The 22835-nt window shown below is 45.8% G+C and overlaps 1 protein-coding gene across 1 annotated transcript in view; it reads right to left on the reverse strand.

Moving 5' to 3' along the window:
- Positions 1-1223: 1223 nt before the first annotated feature.
- Positions 1224-22835, reverse strand: part of LOC134969417 (receptor-interacting serine/threonine-protein kinase 2-like) — a 144655-nt gene continuing 123043 nt past the window's right edge. The window contains exon 12 of the mRNA XM_063945360.1: positions 1224-2051. Coding sequence (XP_063801430.1) covers positions 1747-2051 — 305 coding nt within the window. The 3' untranslated portion in view covers positions 1224-1746. The remainder of the gene's footprint in view (positions 2052-22835) is intronic.

The raw sequence follows: 22835 nt of genomic DNA on the forward strand, positions 1-22835 counted from the left end.
ACCTTGGCTATTTATATCAGTTAGGAATTGATCTAAACCACTTTTAAACTAAGTGAGTCCACCATTACTACCTCCTCTGGTACAGAATTCCAAATCCCTACTGCTCTGACTGTGAAGAACCCTTTCCTCTGTTGTGTATGATTTTTTTTTTTCTTCTAACCTCAAGGGGTGTCCTGTGTAGCGTTTTTTTGATAAACAGATCGTCTGATAAGTCCTTGATGTTGTCCCTTAATGTATTTATAAATAATAATAATGTCCCCTCTCAGCCGCCTCTTTTCCAGTGTAAACATATCTAACCTTGCAAGTCTTTCCTCTTAAGTGTCTCTAACCCCTTAACCAGTTTGGTGGCTCACCTCTGAACCCTTTCGAGTTCCAAGATCTGACCTGTCGACATTTTAAATGTCAATATTTTGACCCTGTCGATATTTTAAATGTTGGTATTTTGACCATGTCGGTATTTTGGGGGTAATTCAGACCTGATCGCTGGCCAGCGATTTTTTGCAGCCCTGCAATCAGATAGTTGCCGCCTATAGGGGGAGTGTATTTTCGCTGTGCAAGTGTGCGAACGCATGTGTAGCAGAGCTGCACAAACTGATTTTGTGCAGTCTCAGCGCAGCCCATGACTTACTCAGCCCCTGCGATCACATCAGCCTGTTCAGGGACGGAATTGACGTCAGACACCTGCCCTGCAAACGCTTGGACACGCCTGCGTTTTTCCAAACACTCCTGAAAACGGTCAGTTGACATCCACAAACGCCCTCTTCCTGTCACTCTCCTTGCAAACGCCCGTGCGAATGGATCCTTCGCACAAACCCGTAGCTGACCGGCGAACCGCTTTGCAGCCATCCGTCGCGCTTGAGGTGCATAAGCATGCGCAGTATGGATCGGATTGCCCGCTGTGCGAAAACACAGCAGCGATCACGTCTGAATTACCCCCATTGTTGGGATTTTGACCGTCGGTCAATGGTTGTCAGTATTTTGACAGCCGGGATTTTGATTGTAGGTAAATCGACCGCATCCTGAAAAAAATCTACAAATGATAATGGAAAACCGAGAGAATGCAATAATGATAAAGTAAATAAGCTGAAAAGCACACACATGGGGGTAAATTTACTAAGGTGGGAGATTTTTAGAACTGGTGATGTTGCCCATGGCAATCAATCAGATTCTACTTACCATTTATCTAGCTGCTTCTAGCAGATAATAGATATAATCTGATTGGTTGCTATGGGCAACATCACTAGTTCTAAAAATCTCCCACCTTAGTAAATTTACCCTATGATCTCTTTCACGAGATAACAATTTGATCTCTTTCTACAGGAACTAAATATTGTCATGAGTGTGACTGCTCTGCCAAGCTGTGGTAAGCAAGCTTCTAGTCTCTTGATCTTTAAGTCTTATGCCCATCACATACAGTATACAAGAGTAGACGCAAGGCACATCAGTTCCACAACAAACTGGGCTTTCTCAATTCTGTTAGCATTCTCCAGTGCAGCATACAATCTGCTTGACTGAGTTTTTTTTTTTTTAAAGTACAGACAATAGCACCTGCCTGTTATACTGCATCTCACACTCATATATAAATATCTATATCATTTTGTGTATTTTTGTATGCCCATAAATCACACTAATATAGCAGGATTCTGTGCATGTTAGCAATCTATAATGAATGTTCACCAACAAGTGCAGCAATGTGTCAATCCATTAGTGTTCCACGGCAACAATATTGCTGGGTTCTTCTCATTTTCATGCTGGGTTTCTAGGATGCATAAAAATGACATTTCGGGAGAAGAGGTTGTCTATAGCCATCCGTGATGCCTCTTCCCCCTTTTGGGAGCAAGTATCCAGGTATTTCCTTGTTCGACATTGTAAAGTCCTCTCTGCTTTGATGTTTTCATAGTCACCCCGGGTCAGTACACGTTTGGACATCATAATATCAATGAGATGATTGAGGTGTCCTTCTGTCATGCGGGTTAGGATGACCTCCCTGTTCTTTGTCAGGGTCTCAACAAAGTTCATGTACCAGACAAATTGAGGACATGTGGCCTGATCTGAAAAAGAAAAAACACTCTGTAAGGTGACAGACAAAACAAAAATGTTCGAGCAGAAGAATAATGTCAGGAAAAGTCTAAATTCTACTAGGAGAAAAGTTATCGTGTTTTAAACAATGATTATATAAGCTGTGCTGGGCTCTTCCTGCAATCAAAAAGGATGGGTGTGGATCCTTAGATTTACACAAAAAAAGTCACAGTCAATAGGTCTACCACTAATGGTCAACATGCATTAGTTTGAAAGGGTCAAAAGGTCGGCATGGTATAGGAAGACAGTAGAAAAGGTCAACAGGGTCAAAAGGTCGACAGGGTCAAAGGGTCGAAAAAAGCCCCATTAGCCATGCTTCGGGCAAGGTGCCTTGCTCTGTTACCGCTGCGCTAGGCATAGGTTACTATTCCCAATCGTAGTCCATGTGGATGGTAAGGTATGAAAAAGTTTTTAAAACTGAAAAAGAAAACAAAACAAAACCATGTGTGTTGACCATTGTCATGTCGGCCTTTTGTGCCTGTTGACCTTTTGACCCTGTTGATCTATAGACAGATAGCAAAAGGATATTGATAATAACAAATGATAACAAAGAATACAGGAGCAAGCACCCAGTCACCATTGCTGAGCGTCACTTCTTCTGTTGATACAACACAAGAGTAAACATGATGGTCTCTCTGATGGTCTGTATTCACCAGCTGAATACAATGAAGCTGCTAGCTAGGATGTGTGAGCACATTCAGATCAGGGCCCAGATTTATAAAGCCTTGGAGAGTGATAAATTGCACTGTGATAAAATACCAGCCAATCAGCTCCTAACTGCCATGTTACAGGCTGTGTTTGAAAAAATAAGATTTTAATCACCGGTAAATCTATTTCTCGTAGTCCGTAGTGGATGCTGGGGACTCCGTAAGGACCATGGGGAATAGACGGGCTCCGCAGGAGACTGGGCACTCTAAGAAAGATTTAGTACTACTGGTGTGCACTGGCTCCTCCCTCTATGCCCCTCCTCCAGACCTCAGTTAAGGAAACTGTGCCCGGAAGAGCTGACATTACAAGGATTTTGAAACCCAGGGTAAGACTCATACCAGCCACACCAATCACACCGTATAACTTGTGATAAACTTACCCAGTCAACAGTATGAACAACAACAGAGCATCAAACAATGGATGCCACCATAACATAACCCTTTATTAAGCAATAACTATATACACGTATTGCAGAAAGTCCGCACTTGGGACGGGCGCCCAGCATCCACTACGGACTACGAGAAATAGATTTACCGGTGAGTAAAATCTTATTTTCTCTAACGTCCTAGTGGATGCTGGGGACTCTGTAAGGACCATGGGGATTATACCAAAGCTCCCAAACGGGCGGGAGAGTGCGGATGACTCTGCAGCACCGAATGGGCAAACACAAGGTCCTCCTCAGCCAGGGTATCAAACTTGTAGAACTTAGCTAATGTGTTTGAACCCGACCAAGTAGCTGCTCGGCAAAGCTGTAATGCCGAGACCCCTCGGGCAGCCGCCCAAGAAGAGCCCACTTTCCTTGTGGAATGGGCTTTCACTGATTTTGGATGCGGCAATCCAGCCGCAGAATGAGCCTGCTGAATCGTGTTACAGATCCAGCGAGCAATGGTTTGCTTTGAAGTAGGAGCACCCAGCTTGTTGGATGCATACAGGATAAACAGCGAGTCAGTTTTCCTGACTCAAGCCGTCCTGGCTACATAGATCTTCAAAGCCCTGACTACATCAAGCAACTTGGAATCCTCCAAGTAACGAGTAGCCGCAGGCACCACAATAGGTTGGTTCAAATGAAAAGATGACACAACCTTCGGCAGAAATTGCGGACGAGTCCGTAATTCTGCCCTGTCCATATGGAAAACCAGATAGGGGCTGTCAAAGTCAGAAAAATATCACGATGCCCACTGCCATATTTGCACCTCACACAGGTCTGCGCTGCGCATGCGTGCGCTCTCCCGTGCGTGCGCATACTCGCTGTTGCGGGCACCCGCGGGCGCGCGGTATGTGCATTTACGGTAGAGTTCATGTGTTCGTAGCGTGCGACTCAATCGTTACATATTTCCACTATATAATGTATTTTGTAGATCATGGTCCCTTTGATAGATTCTGAAAGTTTGGTTAATGTAGAATGTTCATGAACAGAGAAATCCCCCTTTGTTTGATACGAAGGGTCAGACAGGAGTAATACAGTGGTGTTTAGTATCCATCGGAAGAGTATTTAATTAGCAAAATTCCGGTGTTGGTTTGAAGCGGATTAATCGCTCGTGCGAATAATTATGGACATAAGAAGTTTATGTCCATTTACTATTATTTGCACTTACTTATCCATGCGGCGGGAAACCTAGTTTCCCACCCACCTGAGCAGTTGGAAATCGTCACAGCCCACCTGTATGAATCAACCTATGACCTTTTGTTATAATGCGAGGAGGAATTCCTATGTCCAATGAACAATGAGATTGTAGGGACCATTGAATTGTATTGTGTGTGGGGCATAAATAGACAAGCCGATCACATCCAGCTCTCACTCTTCAACGGTTATCATTGCTGAAAATCGGGAGCTGGATGTCCAGAGGCGCATGCGAACGTTTCCTTTGTGCGTAAGTTTTCTCCGCAATCATATTGTCTTTCTTGTTGTTGTGGGCCATATCTCTCTCTCTCTCTCTTCTCCTCTTTCTCTCGTATTCTCTTAAACGTAATAGTATTGTATTGTATTTCATGTGTAGTTATCTGGTTAGGTAGTCTATGTTATATTGTAGTGTATGACTTGTATTGTAATAATTCTTTTGCAAGTATAACATTCATAATATATATATATTAGGCGTTGGACCCTAAGCACGGTATCTGTGTATTTCTTATAGTGTTAAGTATTCTCAGAGCGTCGGTGACGCTCAAACAGCTTTTAAGTTAATAAGGTTACACTGTGTTGCATCTACACCCTATCTCTACACTAAGGTTTTACAGCATATTACATTGTTTATGGTTTAGATATAAAGGTTTAACATTGTGAGCGTCTGCGCCGCTGGTGATCTCCTCGTGGTCCCGAGCGTCCGCTACGCTATAGCGAATCATTACGTTAGTCGGCAGCCAATAACGTGCCTGCCTGTGATCTCTTGGCCGTGAGCGAACGTGACGCTTGAACGTCTCGACCACGGCTAAGCGATTGTTACGCAACGAGCGTACCCTTACGGTACTCCATACGTAAGTAGCGTACAGTGTTCTTAGACCTCATAAAGGGTTTTATAGAAGATAAATATTTAGCTTTATCAATTGGCGGCTCGTCCTGTCCTTCACATATCTCTGCTAGGTAATTTCAGCAGACATTATCCATCAGCAAAGGGCGGGAGATCATATTCTTCGCAGTGCTGACGGGATAAGCGTCTGCTTCGCTTAGTAAAGGGTGCTGAAGGAATCCGGAACCGGAGGTAAGAACAACACGCTAGTGTCTTTTAAAACTGTTTATTTCTGTCTTGCGTACACACGCACATATCTGCATTTCTTTTTCATTCGTGTATTTTCATATATCACGCTCCTGTTTGCCATTTTATAATTGATAAAACGTGCTAAGAGAGATTTGTCGCTATTTCATAGTTAAAGTGTAAAAGTAATGCGTTAAGGGATAAAGTGTAAAGCACACACAGCTCTACCTAAAGGTAAAAGGAGAGATTGGTGTGTTGCGCGGTAGACGATCAAGGATCATCTACATTGAAAAACGTGTTAGTTGTGTTACGGTGGACATTGGTTTTGTGTACACGTGTCTCTAACAAAGGACTGAGACTCGCGTACGCAAAGGCCGACGCACGCAGCGTAAATTACGCAACGGAGCGTCTGGGTACGCCCACGTAACTCAAGTCACACGATAGTGTTGATTTTTAAATAACGCAACAGGCGATAAGTAGCGCAACAGGCGATAAGTGACGCAACAAGCGATAAATAGCGCATCAGGCGATAAGTAGCGCAAATCTATTTTAAATCCGAAATTTAAATTAACAGATCCTTCTCCAAATTTACAACACATCTGGTCTAAAGAAAAATTTCTGCGCAGAAATAGAAATAGAAACAAAAGTGTGTATGTGATGAGTGAGTGTTTTTAAGTTTTACAATTTTGGGGATTGAACCACAGAAATCATCGAGTTCTCGTGAAGGTACATACGTGTAAGTGACATACATGGTGGCTAGGGAGGCATCTCTGGTTAAACATATATAAAATTTGAGCATTAGAGTGTAGCAGACCAGGAGGTCATACTGTAACAGACCAGGAGGTCAGACCAGGAGGTCGCATAACAGACCAGGAGGTCCAGGTACAGCAGACAAGGAAGTCCGCTATAGAGACAAGGCACAACACCAAAGAAGGGTTGGTGCGACACCCATATAGGAAAATAAAGCTCAGGCTGAAGGAATTCGCAGCTGCTGAATGTCGATTCCACTGGTCGCTCCGTACATAAGATTAGTTGCTTATGTACTGAACGATTGTACCGCACGTAATTGTGTGCATTAGTTAGTAACCTGACCAGTACCATTTGTGTACAAACCCGGTCATAAACGCTATTTGTACATTCTAACATGATTTGTGTAATTTTTTATTTTAACCAAAAAGGGAAATTCTCTGGTCACTCAGGAATTATCCGACAACCCCACCTTTACTGGAAAGGGTTAATGCTCTTCGGATCACACCCACATGTTCCAGTAAACTCAGGTTAATAGGGGCCCTGGGTCGAGTACGCCAGCACTATATCAGTGTGTGGGCATATTGGTCGGCGTGGGCGAGTGAGTGAGGTGCTCGGTAAACTTCACCGTCAACCTATCTTTTGAATATTTTGGTTTTTTGTAAGGGTTCGCAGAAGACCCTGATATAAAGGTCAGAGGTAGAGCAAGCAACACCTGCAAATTATGGGCGCCAGTTGTTCAGGAAGGGGGCGATCAACCTCGGTTCGGGTTGATTCTGTAAACCGACCAGTCGGGTCGGCAAGGTATGTAATGTGTGAAAAATACGGAAGACACACACAAATTTTATGTGATGAATGGGAGAAAATGACTGTACATGACGGGGAGAAATTCCCAAGAGTAGGTAGCTTCAGCCCAGAAGTGTTAATGAATTTAAGGAGAAGGATATGTCTCATTAAATCAGCAAAGAGACGAATCCAACATTATGATTATTTGCAGCTATGGCAACAGGAGGGTGAAATACAGAGAGGATTGGCTCAGGCGGCGGGATCTGGCCCTATCAGAAAACTGATAGCCACGGCCCCGCCGCCACCATACATATCAGGAGAGAAAATGGTTGCGGAGAATGACGCATCAGGGGGTAACAAACAGGCACTTAGCAACTGTATAAATGTTAAGGATAATGTTAATAAGTTAACCCATGCAAGTATTAACCCGTGCAAGTTGTACCCTGTTTTGAACTTTCCCCAGGAGTGTGATCAGGAAGACGAATCGGCAACAATATCGGCGCTCTCTCTAGCAGCCACCATATCAGAAACGACAGTAGGCACGGCCCAACCCATAAGATTAGTAACAAAGCCCCCTAGCGGAGGGACAGGTGAGGTCGTATCAACGGGTAAGTACGGCACCATACACTATGCTGAGACTATTTCACCACAGACTGTAGAACCTACACAGAATGATATTGTTAGAATTAATCCTGTTAAGGTAATAGTAGTGCCAAACGGGAAAACGGACACTTCAGGAGTCACTCCTGTTAGGAACATTGCCATGTACAGCCCGTTTTCCCGAATGGAATTAAGGACCATAGTGTCTGAATTCCCTGACCCCAGAAAAGACTTAGTTGCTAGCCAAAAATACATCAGAGACCTAGGAAACACTTTAGAGCCCAATAACAAAGATTGGCAGGTATTGCTGAGGGCATGTTTACCCTCCAATGTCGACGCAGCTCAATTTTTAGCTGACTGTGGACTGGATCAGGATGTACCTCTTACAGATGTGTACAACAAAGATAACGTAAAAAGAATAAATTCACAGTTAAAGGAGTATTTCCCAGCTGTAGCCAAATGGAATAGAATTTTTTCCATTAAACAAAAAGAGTCAGAAACAGCTGCTGATTATTTTTACCGGGCATTATTAGAAATGGCAAAGTACACTGGCATAGAGGACATTAGGACCAATGCAAATCATCAAGAAGTAGCAGTATCTGTGCTAATGGATGGTTTAAAAGAGGCATTAAAGACTAGGGTACAGACCACACAACCATGTTGGCGAGGTCTGTCGGTGGCTACTTTGAGAGAGGCTGCTATTGATCATGACCGGAATATCACCAGACACAGGGAGTCGCAAGGTGATAAGTTAATGTCAGTAAGTATACAGGCCCTGACCACAAAACAGCCTGTGTTTATATCACCAAACCCTGTGGGTAAGTCAAAGGTGGTAACATGTTATTTTTGTCATAAACAGGGACACATAGCACGAGACTGTAGAGCGAAAAATTCGCAAAGATCATACCAACCCCCTAGACAACGACACGACACACGACATTGGGAGCAAGGTCCGCAGAGACGGAGTTATGAGCCACATACAGGGGAAACAAAAAGATACCCCCCGAACAGACACTGGCAAGCCACTGGTAGTTCCCATTTCACCCCTTCACAAGTAGTTGCTGCCAGCGCGATTCAGGGAGGTCACCATACCCAATAGGGGTGTGGCCATACCTGTAATCTGCAGCCAGTAAAATTGATTGCAAGTCTTGGGAGTGAACCAGAAATTGCAATCAATGTAGCTGGTAAATCATTAAACTTTCTTGTAGACACAGGGGCGGCCAAATCAGTGATAAATTCGACAGTGGGCATGAGAACCACTGGTAAGACAATTCCAGCCATAGGAGTAACAGGAGTAGTCCAGCACTACCCTGTTAGCAAACCAGCCGAGATTACAGTAGGGCCGTTACATACCAAGCATTCCTTTTTGCTGGCTGCATCGGCACCGACTAATCTCCTGGGAAGAGACTTATTGTGCAAAATGGGGTGCGTCATTTATTGTACTCCTGAAGGTGTATTCTTGGACATACCTGAGAATCACGCTCAGGAAGTGCGAGACATGTTAGACTCCCCGTCAAAATTAATGTCACATACCATTATGACAAATAGGACTCCATCCCAAGTAGAGGAAATGACATCCCAGATACCAGAGTCACTTTGGACTAAAGATGGACAGGACACTGGATTAATGGCAAACGTAGCTCCGGTAGTTGTACAAGTAAAAGATGGTAGGATAGCTCCAAAAATCCCACAGTACCCTCTGAAGCCAGAGGTGGAGTTAGGAGTGTATCCCGTAATAGAGCGCTTGCTACAACAGGGCATTCTGGTAAGAACGTCCAGCACTGCCAATAGTCCCATCTTCCCTGTGAAAAAGAGTGGGGGGAGGGGTTACCGGCTAGTGCAGGATCTAAGGGGGATTAACAAAATAGTTGAGAGTCAGTTCCCCGTAGTGCCAAATCCAGCTGTCATCCTTATGCAAATCCCTCCCACTGCGAAATTTTTCACTGTTATTGACCTCTGTTCCGCTTTCTTTTCGGTACCTCTGCACCCTGACAGCCAATATTTGTTTGCATTCACATACAGAGGAGTCCAATACACATGGACTCGATTACCACAAGGTTTCATAGACAGTCCAAGTATCTTTTCCCAGGCTTTACATGATTGTTTACAGTCTTTCCAACCAGAGAGTGGATCAGTATTAATACAGTACGTGGATGATCTACTACTGTGTTCTGATTCATTGGAAGCATCCCTGAAGGATACGAAACAGCTCCTGATTCATCTTTCAGACACAGGACACAAGGTTTCCAAAGACAAGTTGCAATTATGCCAAACTAAGGTAAAATATTTGGGACACTGTCTAACACAAGGACTGAGACACCTGACCGCTGATAGAATTCAAGCAATTAGAGACATGACTCTGCCACAAACCCAGCAACAGATCAGAACATTTTTAGGAATGTGTGGGTATTGCCGTAACTGGATCCCAGGGTTTTCCATTCTAGCGTTACCTTTGCAGGAGATGGTTTCCTCAAACAAACCTGATCGGATTTCGCATACAGACGAGTCCGAGATGGCATTTGAGAGACTTAAACAGTGCCTAACGCAGGCACCAGCATTAGGTATGCCAGACTATGGGAAACCCTTTGAGCTGTACGGAACAGAAAGTGCTGGTTGCGCGGCAGGCGTCTTAACCCAAAAGCACGGTGATGCCAGCAGGCCAGTAGCATACTACAGCGCTCAGCTAGACACGGTAGCGCGATCCCTCCCCACATGCTTGCGAAGCGTTGCTGCGATAGCATTGCTAGTAACGAAAAGCGAAGATGTAGTGCTAGGTCACAACCTCACAATTCATACACCACATGCAGTGTCAGCCTTGCTAAATTCTGCCCAAACCAGGCACGTCTCATCAGCGCGGTTTACAAGATGGGAATTGGCACTAATGGCCCCCGTAAACATCACCATAAGGAGATGCAGTGCATTAAATCCTGCAACATATCTCCCAGGTGTGCCTGGACAGGCACAAAGGGTGGAGGATGAGAGTGGTGGGGAAGGAGAATTTAACACAAAGGAAGACACACATGATTGTATGGAATATTTGACCCAAAATTTTACCGCAAGGCCTGACATCAGTGACAACCCACTGGAAGATGTAGATCTAACTTTCTACACGGACGGTAGTTGTCACAGACAGTCAGACTCGGGAGACTTGTGTACTGGATACGCAGTCGTAGATGACCAAGGCACCATAGAAGCGAAACCGCTAGGCCCACCTCACTCAGCCCAGGTTGCTGAACTGGTCGCCCTAACCAGAGCATGTGAATTGGCTAAGGGCAAATCAGCCAATATCTACACCGACTCTAGATACGCATTCGGGGTAGTCCATGATTTCGGAGCCCTATGGCGCCTCAGAAATTTCATGACGGCAGCTGGTACACCGATAGCGCATGCAGTTCACATCAAAAGGCTTCTAACAGCGATACAGGAACCCGACAGAGTGGCTGTTATCAAGTGTAAAGCACACACATATAGCCAGGACCCAGTATCACTTGGTAACAGCCGAGCAGATGAAGCAGCTAAGTTAGCAGCTGGTACCCCCAGACAGACAGACACCACACAACTGATGGTATTTAATACCATCAACACACAGAAGTTGTGTGAGATGCAAAATTTGTGTTCCACACAGGAAAAGGCAGTCTGGAAGGCAAAGGGATATGGCCAGGAGTCCTCAGGACTCTGGACGGATGGACAAGGTAAACCGGTGGCCCCCAGAGCATATCTTCCATGTTTAGCTGAGGCAGCACACGGGCTGACTCATCTGGGCAAGGAAGGAATGTGCAAGTTGGTAAGAGCATATTGGTGCGCCCCAGGATTTTCATCTCATGCAAGTAAGAGAGCAATGTCATGCCTTACCTGTTTGAGAAAGAACATCGGAAAGGCAATACCAACAGAACCATCTCATATCCCACCTGCAGGCGGCCCTTTCCAAGTAATACAGATTGACTTCATTCAATTACCCCCTTGTCGAAATTTGAAATATGTACTTGTTTGTATAGATGTTTTCTCAAATTGGGTCGAAGCATTTCCTGCGGCCACAAATACCGCTATGTTTACTGCTAAGAAAATTGTGCAGGAATTTGTATGTAGATATGGTATCCCTAGAATAATTGAAAGTGATAGGGGTACCCATTTTACAGGTGATGTCTTTCAAGGAATGTGTAAGTTGATGGGAATTGATAGCAAGCTGCACACTCCATACCGTCCACAGGCGAGTGCGAAGGTGGAAAGAGTGAACAGCACCATTAAAAATAAACTGAGCAAAGTTATGGCAGAAACAGGATTGACAGAAGCTCTACCCATTGTACTATACAGCATCAGAACCACTCCCAGGTCCCCTCTTAATCTGTCTCCCTTTGAAATCTTGTTTGGTCGACAACCGCATGTTATGATTAACCCTCAGGATGATTTGAAGTGTAACAATGAAGTGACTGTAAAGTACTTGATTAACATGAGTAAACAGCTAAGGAATCAAAATGATAATTTGAAGTTAGTGATTCCTGATTTACCAGATAGTAATTGTCATGACATTGAACCTGGGGATTATGTAATGATACGGAATTTTCTACGCTCAGGTTGCCTTATTGACAGATGGGAAGGACCATACCAAGTCTTATTGACTAGCACTACAGCATTGAAAGTTGCCGAGAGAGAGACTTGGGTTCATTCGTCCCATTGTAAGAAGGTTGCTGATCCAGAGAGGTCCCGTGATAAGGAACAGACGGTAGAGGACGTTGTATCACTGGAGTGTCTGTTCCAGGAGGACTGAGGCGGCACCTGAGCATTGAAAATCACAAGATCAAAAGCAGTTGTCGATTCCCTGTTCCCTTTTATTGTTTTTCTCCACTTCCCATCCCCTCTCCCTCAAATTATTTTTCCCCCTTCTCATTCTTCTTCGTTTCCTCCTATAAGATGGACTTGCCCCAAGAGACTGTGATCCGGATTTTCCTGTTGACCATGATGTTGACCAGAGCAGTCTGTTCCGGCGAGAGTACCATGGAGTTCGAGAGAGGTTCTGGAATGGGTTCTGATGACAGAGATGGAGGCGTAGTTTCCCAAGAACAACATAATCAACAAGCAAAGGCGAGTATCAGAAAACGATCCGATAGCATTGACCATAGAAGGAATTGTGAAGGATTGTTAGCTGAAGAAAACTGTATCTGTAGGCTCTGTGACAACGTAGTCGAGGATGGGTGCATTAAGAAATGCCAATCCAGTTTTAATATCCACATGGACCGGCATCCCTTGAGTGACTATCACTCTTTAGTGGGTAGTGTGTTAAATCAAACAGATTGTTGGGTATGCTCTCAAGTACCTCAAGGTCATAGCAAATCAGGGCTAGTACCATTTCCTTTAACGGTAGGGGAGGTACTTGAGCTAAAGGGTGGGAGGCCGGTGGACAGGAGGTTTAATATCTCCAGTCCTCCTAGTTTGAAGCTCCACCAATATCATGTGGATAGATCCCTCATATGTTTTAACATTTCCAATCCCCAAAAGCCGGGAAATTGGGAAGTGTCATGGAGTAACCAAACCATGACCTTTTCATATAGAGCAGATAGAATGCCGACAGATACAGAGCTTATACGCCACATAGCTGGTAGTGGAAAATATTTCCGATATAGGTATACCCTAGGAAATAGGATTACGAGAGTTGGAGAGGTATCACCAGGATACTGTGCACACATCGTACAAGCTGATACGTGTACTAGACAGATGGGAGAATTAGGGTTAGGAGATTTCACATGGAAGATGTGTAATATGGTTATGTCCTACTCCGTCCCATATGTTCTCCCCGATGATGCATATTTCATATGCGGGAGGAAGGCGTATAAGTGGCTTGCCCCAAACTCTGAAGGATTGTGTTATATTGGAAAAGTACTGCCTGAAGTAATGACTGTATCACATGCCAAAATGAAAGATATACACCGTGTTGCCCAAGCTCCTTATACTCACACCCATTACGAGCACGTAGTTAAACGGCACCTGATAGAAAGAACAGAGCATCCGGCCTCTGACATGATTCATGAATCCACCGGGATTCAGTTTCTAATCGCGTTAGACATCACTCGCACCGCCAGAGGAGTGTTGAATTATAAATACATATCTGCGCTCGCAAATTTGTTAGACAATATCACAGAAATGTATGATGACACGTTTAGGTATACTGGAAGAGAACTTCAAGCTTATAAAACAGAACTAGTTCAGCATAGGATGATTCTCAATTATCTCACAGCAGTAACAGGTGGATATTGTGTCACACTGGCAACGCAGTACGGCGTGAAATGTTGCACATATATTACAAATAGTACCGAGGACCCGGTCGAGGTCATAGACCAAAAGATGGACGATATTCTCCAACTGAAGTGGGAATTTCGCAGGAGACACAATCTCACCCTTGCTGCTGTGAGTAATGAGCTGACTGGTTGGGTGTCATGGTTGAACCCGCGAAATTGGTTCTCCGGTTTAGGAGAATGGGCTCAAGGAGTCATAATGGATGTAGGGAAGTTTCTCCTATGTATCTTAGGTGTTATCATAACGATTGGCTTGATATTTAGATGCGGTCAGGCTTTAACGAAGTGTAAACGAAGTACCAGGGTGATGAGTTTAAGGAGTGAGGAAATTGTAATTCCAATGGATTTGATTTATGACCCAAATGTAGAAACAATGATGTGATGAAAATGCGATTTCTACGGTCCGTTTCTTTCACCTGTTTTTCCATTTTCTCCAAGGTAAAAAGACCCACTTGGACGAGGAATTTGATGATCCGATATACAGACAACAGATGGATTAAAGAAGAAGTTTTGACAACCTTATACACAGATTTTTGATGAACTATGCCATAGATCCCCAGTTTCCCTAGAAATTTTAAAATTACGCTAGCCCAACACTTTTGTAAATCTATGGACATTGACAAAGCTTTTGCTCGCACCTTATGGGCAAAAGCACAAAGAAGACTGCATTCAACAGACACCGAACAAGACTTCAACCGACAAATGCTCATTTACCTGACATAGAATACCACTGCATTTACCGTAATTATGTCTTATCTTCATCTCTACAACCTTCAGGTAATTACACACATAGTATAGGGAATACAGGCACAGATATCAGCAATCACATATTTCCCCATTCATGTATCATCAACTAAAATGTGCTCCCCATTTTGTTACCCGAAAAGAGCTCGGTAAAGTTTGACAGCCCATCCACAGACCCGTACCACGGGATAAGAAGGAATTCAAATGAATACTTCGCAATGCCTCGAAGCTTGATTTAAAACACGTACGGCACGATGATACATGACCCCCAAGCACGGATTCATACACACATGCTTCTGCTATCACACTAGGTCATACCCTTTTCCTACCTTCTCCTCTCCTCCCCTACCCAACCATGTAAATGTATTAACCCCTGACATATATTTTTCTCTTTTTGAAATGTTTTAGGAAGTGGCAGTTATTGTTGACTGCCAAAGGGTGGACTGTCAAAGTCAGAAAAATATCACGATGCACACTGCCATATTTGCACCTCACACAGGTCTGCGCTGCGCATGTGTGCGCTCTCCCGTGCGTGCGCATACTCGCTGTTGTGGGCACCCGCGGGCGCGCGGTATGTGCATTTACGGTAGAGTTCATGTGTTCGTAGCGTGCGACTCAATCGTTACATATTTCCACTATATAATGTATTTTGTAGATCATGGTCCCTTTGATAGATTCTGAAAGTTTGGTTAATGTAGAATGTTCATGAACAGAGAAATCCCCCTTTGTTTGATACGAAGGGTCAGACAGGAGTAATACAGTGGTGTTTAGTATCCATCGGAAGAGTATTTAATTAGCAAAATTCCGGTGTTGGTTTGAAGCGGATTAATCGCTCGTGCGAATAATTATGGACATAAGAAGTTTATGTCCATTTACTATTATTTGCACTTACTTATCCATGCGGCGGGAAACCTAGTTTCCCACCCACCTGAGCAGTTGGAAATCGTCACAGCCCACCTGTATGAATCAACCTATGACCTTTTGTTATAATGCGAGGAGGAATTCCTATGTCCAATGAACAATGAGATTGTAGGGACCATTGAATTGTATTGTGTGTGGGGCATAAATAGACAAGCCGATCACATCCAGCTCTCACTCTTCAACGGTTATCATTGCTGAAAATCGGGAGCTGGATGTCCAGAGGCGCATGCGATCGTTTCCTTTGTGCGTAAGTTTTCTCCGCAATCATATTGTCTTTCTTGTTGTTGTGGGCCATATCTCTCTCTCTCTCTCTTCTCCTCTTTCTCTCGTATTCTCTTAAACGTAATAGTATTGTATTGTATTTCATGTGTAGTTATCTGGTTAGGTAGTCTATGTTATATTGTAGTGTATGACTTGTATTGTAATAATTCTTTTGCAAGTATAACATTCATAATATATATATATTAGGCGTTGGACCCTAAGCACGGTATCTGTGTATTTCTTATAGTGTTAAGTATTCTCAGAGCGTCGGTGACGCTCAAACAGCTTTTAAGTTAATAAGGTTACACTGTGTTGCATCTACACCCTATCTCTACACTAAGGTTTTACAGCATATTACATTGTTTATGGTTTAGATATAAAGGTTTAACATTGTGAGCGTCTGCGCCGCTGGTGATCTCCTCGTGGTCCCGAGCGTCCGCTACGCTATAGCGAATCATTACGTTAGTCGGCAGCCAATAACGTGCCTGCCTGTGATCTCTTGGCCGTGAGCGAACGTGACGCTTGAACGTCTCGACCACGGCTAAGCGATTGTTACGCAACGAGCGTACCCTTACGGTACTCCATACGTAAGTAGTGTACAGTGTTCTTAGACCTCATAAAGGGTTTTATATAAGATAAATATTTAGCTTTATCAGGGCTTTTACATGACAAAGCCGCCAATTCTGACACACGCCTAGCCGAAGCTAAGGCCAATAGCATGACCACCTTCCACGTGAGATACTTTAGCTCCACGGTCTTAAGTGGCTCAAACCAGTGGGATTTCAGGAAACCCAACACCACGTTGAGATCCCAAGGTGCCACTGGTGGCACAAAAGGGGGCTGAATATGCAGCACTCCCTTAACAAACGTCTGAACTTCAGGAAGAGAAGCCAGTTCCTTTTGAAAGAAAATGAATAGGGCCGAAATCTGGACCTTTATGGACCCCAACTTCAAGCACATAGTCACTCCAGACTGTAGGAAGTGCAGGAACCGGCCCAGCTGGAATTCCTCTGTAGGGGCCTTCCTGGCCTCACACCAGGCCACATATTTTCGCCATATACGGTGATAGCGTTTTGCTGTCACGTCCTTCCTAGCCTTTATCAGCGTAGGAATAACTTCATCCGGAATGCCTTTTTCCGCTAGGATCCTGCGTTCAACCGCCATGCCGTCAAACGCAGCCGCGGTAAGTCTTGGAACAGACAGGGCCCCTGTTGCAACAGGTCCTGTCTTAGAGGCAGCGGCCATGGGTCCTCTGTGAGCATTTCTTGCAGTTCCGGGTACCAAGTCCTTCTTGGCCAATCCGGAACAATGAGTATTGTTCTCACTCCTCTTTTTCTTACGATTCTCAGCACATTGGGTATGAGAGGAAGAGGAGGAAACACATAGACTGACTGGAACACCCACGGTGTTACTAGTGCGTCCACAGCTATCGCCTGAGGGTCTCTTGACCTGTCGCAATACCTTTGTAGCTTTTTGTTGAGACGGGATGCCATCATGTCCACCTGTGGCAGTTCCCATCGATTTGTAATCTGAGTGAAGACTTCGTGATGAAGTCCCCACTCTCCCGGGTGGAGGTCGTGCCTGCTGAGGAAGTCTGCTTCCCAGTTGTCCACTCCCGGAATGAACACTGCTGACAGTGCTTGCACATGATTCTCCGCCCAACGAAGAATCTTGGTGGCTTCCGCCATCGCCACTCTGCTTCTTGTGCCGCCCTGGCGGTTTACATGAGCCACTGCGGTGATGTTGTCTGACTGAATCAGCACCGGTTGGTTTCGAAGCAGAGGCTCCGCTTGACTCAGGGCGTTGTATATGGCCCTTAGTTCCAGGATATTTATGTGCAGACAAGCCTCCTGACTTGACCACAACCCTTGGAAGTTTCTTCCCTGAGTGACTGCCCCCCATCCTCGGAGGCTCGCATCCGTGGTCACCAGGACCCAGTCCTGTATGCCGAACCTGCGGCCCTCGAGAAGGTGAGCACTCTGCAGCCACCACAGAAGAGACACCCTGGCCCTCGGGGACAGGGTGATCAGCCGATGCATCTGAAGATGCGATCCGGACCACTTGTCCAACAGATCCCACTGAAAGATCCTCGCATGGAACCTGCCGAAGGGAATGGCTTCGTACGATGCCACCATCTTTCCCAGGACTCGCGTGCAGTGATGCACCGACACCTGTTTCGGTTTTAAGAGGTCTCTGACAAGAGTCACGAGCTCCTGAGCCTTCTCCGCCGGGAGAAACACCTTCTTCTGGTCTGTGTCCAGAATCATGCCCAGAAAGGGCAGATGCGTCGTAGGAATCAGCTGCGACTTTTGGATATTCAGAATCCAGCCATGCTGCTGCAACACTTCCTGAGAGTGTCCTACGCTGATCAGCAACTGCTCTCTGGACCTCGCCTTTATGAGGAGATCGTCCAAGTATGGGATAACTGTGACTCCTTGCTTTCTCAGGATCACCATCATTTCTGCCATTACCTTGGTAAATATTCTCGGTGCCGTGGAGACTGGAGAGCCCAAACGGCAACGTCTGGAATTGGTAATGACAGTCCTGTACCACAAATCTGAGGTACTCCTGATGAGGTGGATAAATGGGGACATGCAGGTAAGCATCCTTGATGTCCAGAGACACCATAAAATCCCCCTCTTCCAGGCTTGCAATGACCGCTCTGAGCGATTCCATTTTGAACTTGAACCTTTTCAGATAAATGTTCAGGGACTTTAAATAAGAATTTACTTACCGATAATTCTATTTCTCGTAGTCCGTAGTGGATGCTGGGGACTCCGTCAGGACCATGGGGAATAGCGGCTCCGCAGGAGACAGGGCACAAAAGTAAAAGCTTTAGGATCAGGTGGTGTGCACTGGCTCCTCCCCCTATGACCCTCCTCCAAGCCTCAGTTAGGATACTGTGCCCGGACGAGCGTACAGAATAAGGAAGGATTTTGAATCCCGGGTAAGACTCATACCAGCCACACCAATCACACTGTACAACCTGTGATCTGAACCCAGTTAACAGCATGATAACAGCAGAGCCTCTGAAAAGATGGCTCACAACAATAATAACCCGATTTTTGTAACAATAACTATGTACAAGTATTGCAGACAATCCGCACTTGGGATGGGCGCCCAGCATCCACTACGGACTACGAGAAATAGAATTATCGGTAAGTAAATTCTTATTTTCTCTAACGTCCTAAGTGGATGCTGGGGACTCCGTCAGGACCATGGGGATTATACCAAAGCTCCCAAACGGGCGGGAGAGTGCGGATGACTCTGCAGCACCGAATGAGAGAACTCCAGGTCCTCCTCAGTCAGGGTGTGCCCCTGACCAAGTATCAGCTCGGCAAAGTTGTAAAGCCGAGAGCCCTCGGGCAGCCGCCCAAGATGAGCCCACCTTCCTTGTGAAATGGGCATTTACATATTTTGGCTGTGGCAGGCCTGCCACAGAATGTGCAAGCTGAATTGTACTACACATCCAACTAGCAATCGTCTGCTTAGAAGCAAGAGCACCCAGTTTGTTGGGTGCATACAGGATAACAGCAAGTCAGTTTTCCTGACTCCAGTCGTCCTGGAAACTAGGGCCCTCATTCCGAGTTGTTCGCTCGGTATTTTTCATCGCATCGCAGTGAAAATCCGCTTAGTACGCATGCGCAAAGTTCGCACTGCGACTGCACCAAGTAACTTTACTATGAAGAAAGTATTTTTACTCACGGCTTTTTCTTCGCTCCGGCGATCGTAATGTGATTGACAGGAAATGGGTGTTACTGGGCGGAAACACGGCGTTTCAGGGGCGTGTGGCTGAAAACGCTACCGTTTCCGGAAAAAACGCAGGAGTGGCCGGAGAAACGGTGGGAGTGCCTGGGCGAACGCTGGGTGTGTTTGTGACGTCAAACAGGAACGACAAGCACTGAACTGATCGCACAGGCAGAGTAAGTCTGAAGCTACTCTGAAACTGCTAAGTAGTTAGTAATCGCAATATTGCGCATACATCGGTCGCAATTTTAAGAAGCTAAGATTCACTCCCAGTAGGCGGCGGCTTAGCGTGTGTAACTCTGCTAAATTCGCCTTGCGACCGATCAACTCGGAATGAGGGCCCATATTTTCAGGGCCCTGACAACATCTAGCAACTTGGAGTCCTCCAAGTCCCTAGTAGCCGCAGGTACCACAATAAGCTGGTTCAGGTGAAACACTGACACCACCTTAGGGAGAAACTGGGGACGAGTCCGCAGCTCTGCCCTGTCCGAATGGACAATCAGATATGGGCTTTTGTGAGACAAACGCCGCCAATTCTGACACTCGCCTGGCCGAGGCCAGGGCCAACCGCATGGTCACTTTCCCTGTGAAATATTTCAAATCCACAGATTTGAGCGGTTTAAACCAATGTGATTTGAGGAATCCCAGAACTACGTTGAGATCCCACAGTGCCACTGGAGGCACAAAAGGGGGTTGTATATGCAGTACTCCCTTGACAAACTTCTGGACTTCAGGAACTGAAGCCAATTCTTTTTTGGAAAAAAATCGACAGGGCCGAAATTGGAACCTTAATGGACCCCAATTTGAGGCCCATAGACACTCCTGTTTGCAGGAATGCAGGAAACGACCGAGTTGAAATTTCTTCGTGGGGCCTTCCTGGCCTCACACCACGCAACATATTTTCGCCACATGTGGTGATAATGTTGTGCGGTCACCTCCTTCCTGGCTTTGACCAGGGTAGGAATGACCTCTTCCGGAATGCCTTTTTCCCTTAGGATCCGGCGTTCAACCGCCATGCCGTCAAACGCAGCCGCGGTAAGTCTTGGAACAGACATGGTACTTGCTGAAACAAGTCCCTTCTTAGCGGCAGAGGCCATGAGTCCTCTGTGAGCATCTCTTGAAGTTCCGGGTACCAAGTCCTTCTTGGCCAATCCGGAGCCACGAGTATAGTTCTTACTCCTCTACGTCTTATAATTCTCAATACCTTGGGTATGAGAAGCAGAGGAGGTAAGACATACACCGACTGGTACACCCACGGTGTTACCAGAACGTCCACAGCTATTGCCTGAGGGTCTTTTGACCTGGCGCAATACTTGTCCAGTTTTTTGTTCAGGCGGGACGCCATCATGTCCACCTTTGGTCTTTCCCAACGGTTCACAATCATGTGGAAGACTTCCCGATGAAGTCCCCACTCTCCCGGGTGGAGGTTGTGCTGAGGAAGTCTGCTTCCCAGTTGTCCACTCCCGGAATGAACACTGCTGACAGTGCTATCACATGATTTTCCGCCCAGCGAAAAATCCTTGCAGTTTCTGCCATTGCCCTCCTGCTTCTTGTGCCGCCCTGTCTGTTTACGTGGGCGACTGCCGTGTTGTTGTCCCACTGGATCAATACCGGCTGACCTTGAAGCAGAGGTCTTGCTAAGCTTAGAGCATTGTAAATTGCCCTTAGCTCCAGTATATTTATGTGGAGAAAAGTCTCCAGACTTGATCACACTCCCTGGAAATTTTTTCCTTGTGTGACTGCTCCCCAGCCTCTCAGGCTGGCCTCCGTGGTCACCAGCATCCAATCCTGAATGCCGAATCTGCGGCCCTCTAGAAGATGAGCACTCTGTAACCACCACAGGAGAGACACCCTTGTCCTTGGAGATAGGGTTATCCGCTGATGCATCTGAAGATGCGATCCGGACCATTTGTCCAGCAGATCCCACTGAAAAGTTCTTGCGTGGAATCTGCCGAATGGAATCGCTTCGTAATAAGCCACCATTTTTCCCAGGACTCTTGTGCAATGATGCACTGACACTTTTCCTGGTTTTAGGAGGTTCCTGACTAGCTCGGATAACTCCCTGGCTTTCTCCTCCGGGAGAAACACCTTTTTCTGGACTGTGTCCAGAACCATCCCTAGGAACAGCAGACGTGTCGTCGGAAACGGCTGCGATTTTGGATATTTAAAATCCACCCGTGCTGTCGTAGAACTACTTGAGATAGTGCTACTCCGACTTCCAACTGTTCTCTGGACCCTGCCCTTATCAGGAGATCGTCCAAGTAAGGGATAATTAAGACGCCTTTTCTTTGAAGAAGAATCATCATTTCGGCCATTACTTTGGTAAAGACCCGGGGTGCCGTGGACAATCCAAACGGCAGCGTCTGAAACTGATAGTGACAGTTCCGTACCACGAACCTGAGGTACCCTTGGTGAGAAGGGCAATTTGGGACATGGAGGTAAGCAACCTTGATGTCCAGGGACACCCTATTGGTTCGCTATCACTGCTCTGAGTGACTCCATCTTGATTTGAACCTTTGTATGTAAGTGTTCAAAGATTATCCATTTAGAATAGGTCTCACCGAGCCGTCCGGCTTCAGTACCACAATATAGTGTGGAATAATACCCCTTTCCTTGTTGTAGGAGGGGTACTTTGATTATCACCTGCTGGGAATACAGCTTGTGAATTGTTTCCAATACTGCCTCCCTGTCGGAGGAAGACGTTGGTAAAACAGACATCAGGAGCCTGCGAGGGGGAGACGTCTCGAATTTCCAATCTGTACCCCTGGGATACTACTTGTAGGATCCAGGGGTCCACTTGCGAGTGAGCCCACTACGCGCTGAAACTCTTGAGACGACCCCCCACCGCACCTGAGTCCGCTTGTACGGCCCCAGCGTCATGCTGAGGACTTAGTAGAAGCGGTGGAGGGCTCTGTTCCTGGGAATGGGCTGCCTGCTGCAGTCTTCTTCCCTTTCCTCTATCCCTGGGCAGATATGACTGGCCTTTTGCCCGCTTGCCCTTATGGGGACGAAAGGACTGAGGCTGAAAAGACGGTGTCTTTTTCTGCTGAGATGTGACTTGGGGTAAAAAAGGTGGATTTTCCAGCTGTTGCCGTGGCCACCAGGTCCGATGGACCGACCCCAAATAACTCCTCCCCTTTATACGGCAATACTTCCATGTGCCGTTTGGAATCTGCATCACCTGACCACTGTCGTGTCCATAAACATCTTCTGGCAGATATGGACATCGCACTTACTCTTGATGCCAGAGTGCAAATATCCCTCT

This window comes from Pseudophryne corroboree, chromosome 11, assembly GCF_028390025.1.
Source record: "Pseudophryne corroboree isolate aPseCor3 chromosome 11, aPseCor3.hap2, whole genome shotgun sequence".
Classification (NCBI taxonomy): Eukaryota; Metazoa; Chordata; class Amphibia; order Anura; family Myobatrachidae; genus Pseudophryne; species Pseudophryne corroboree.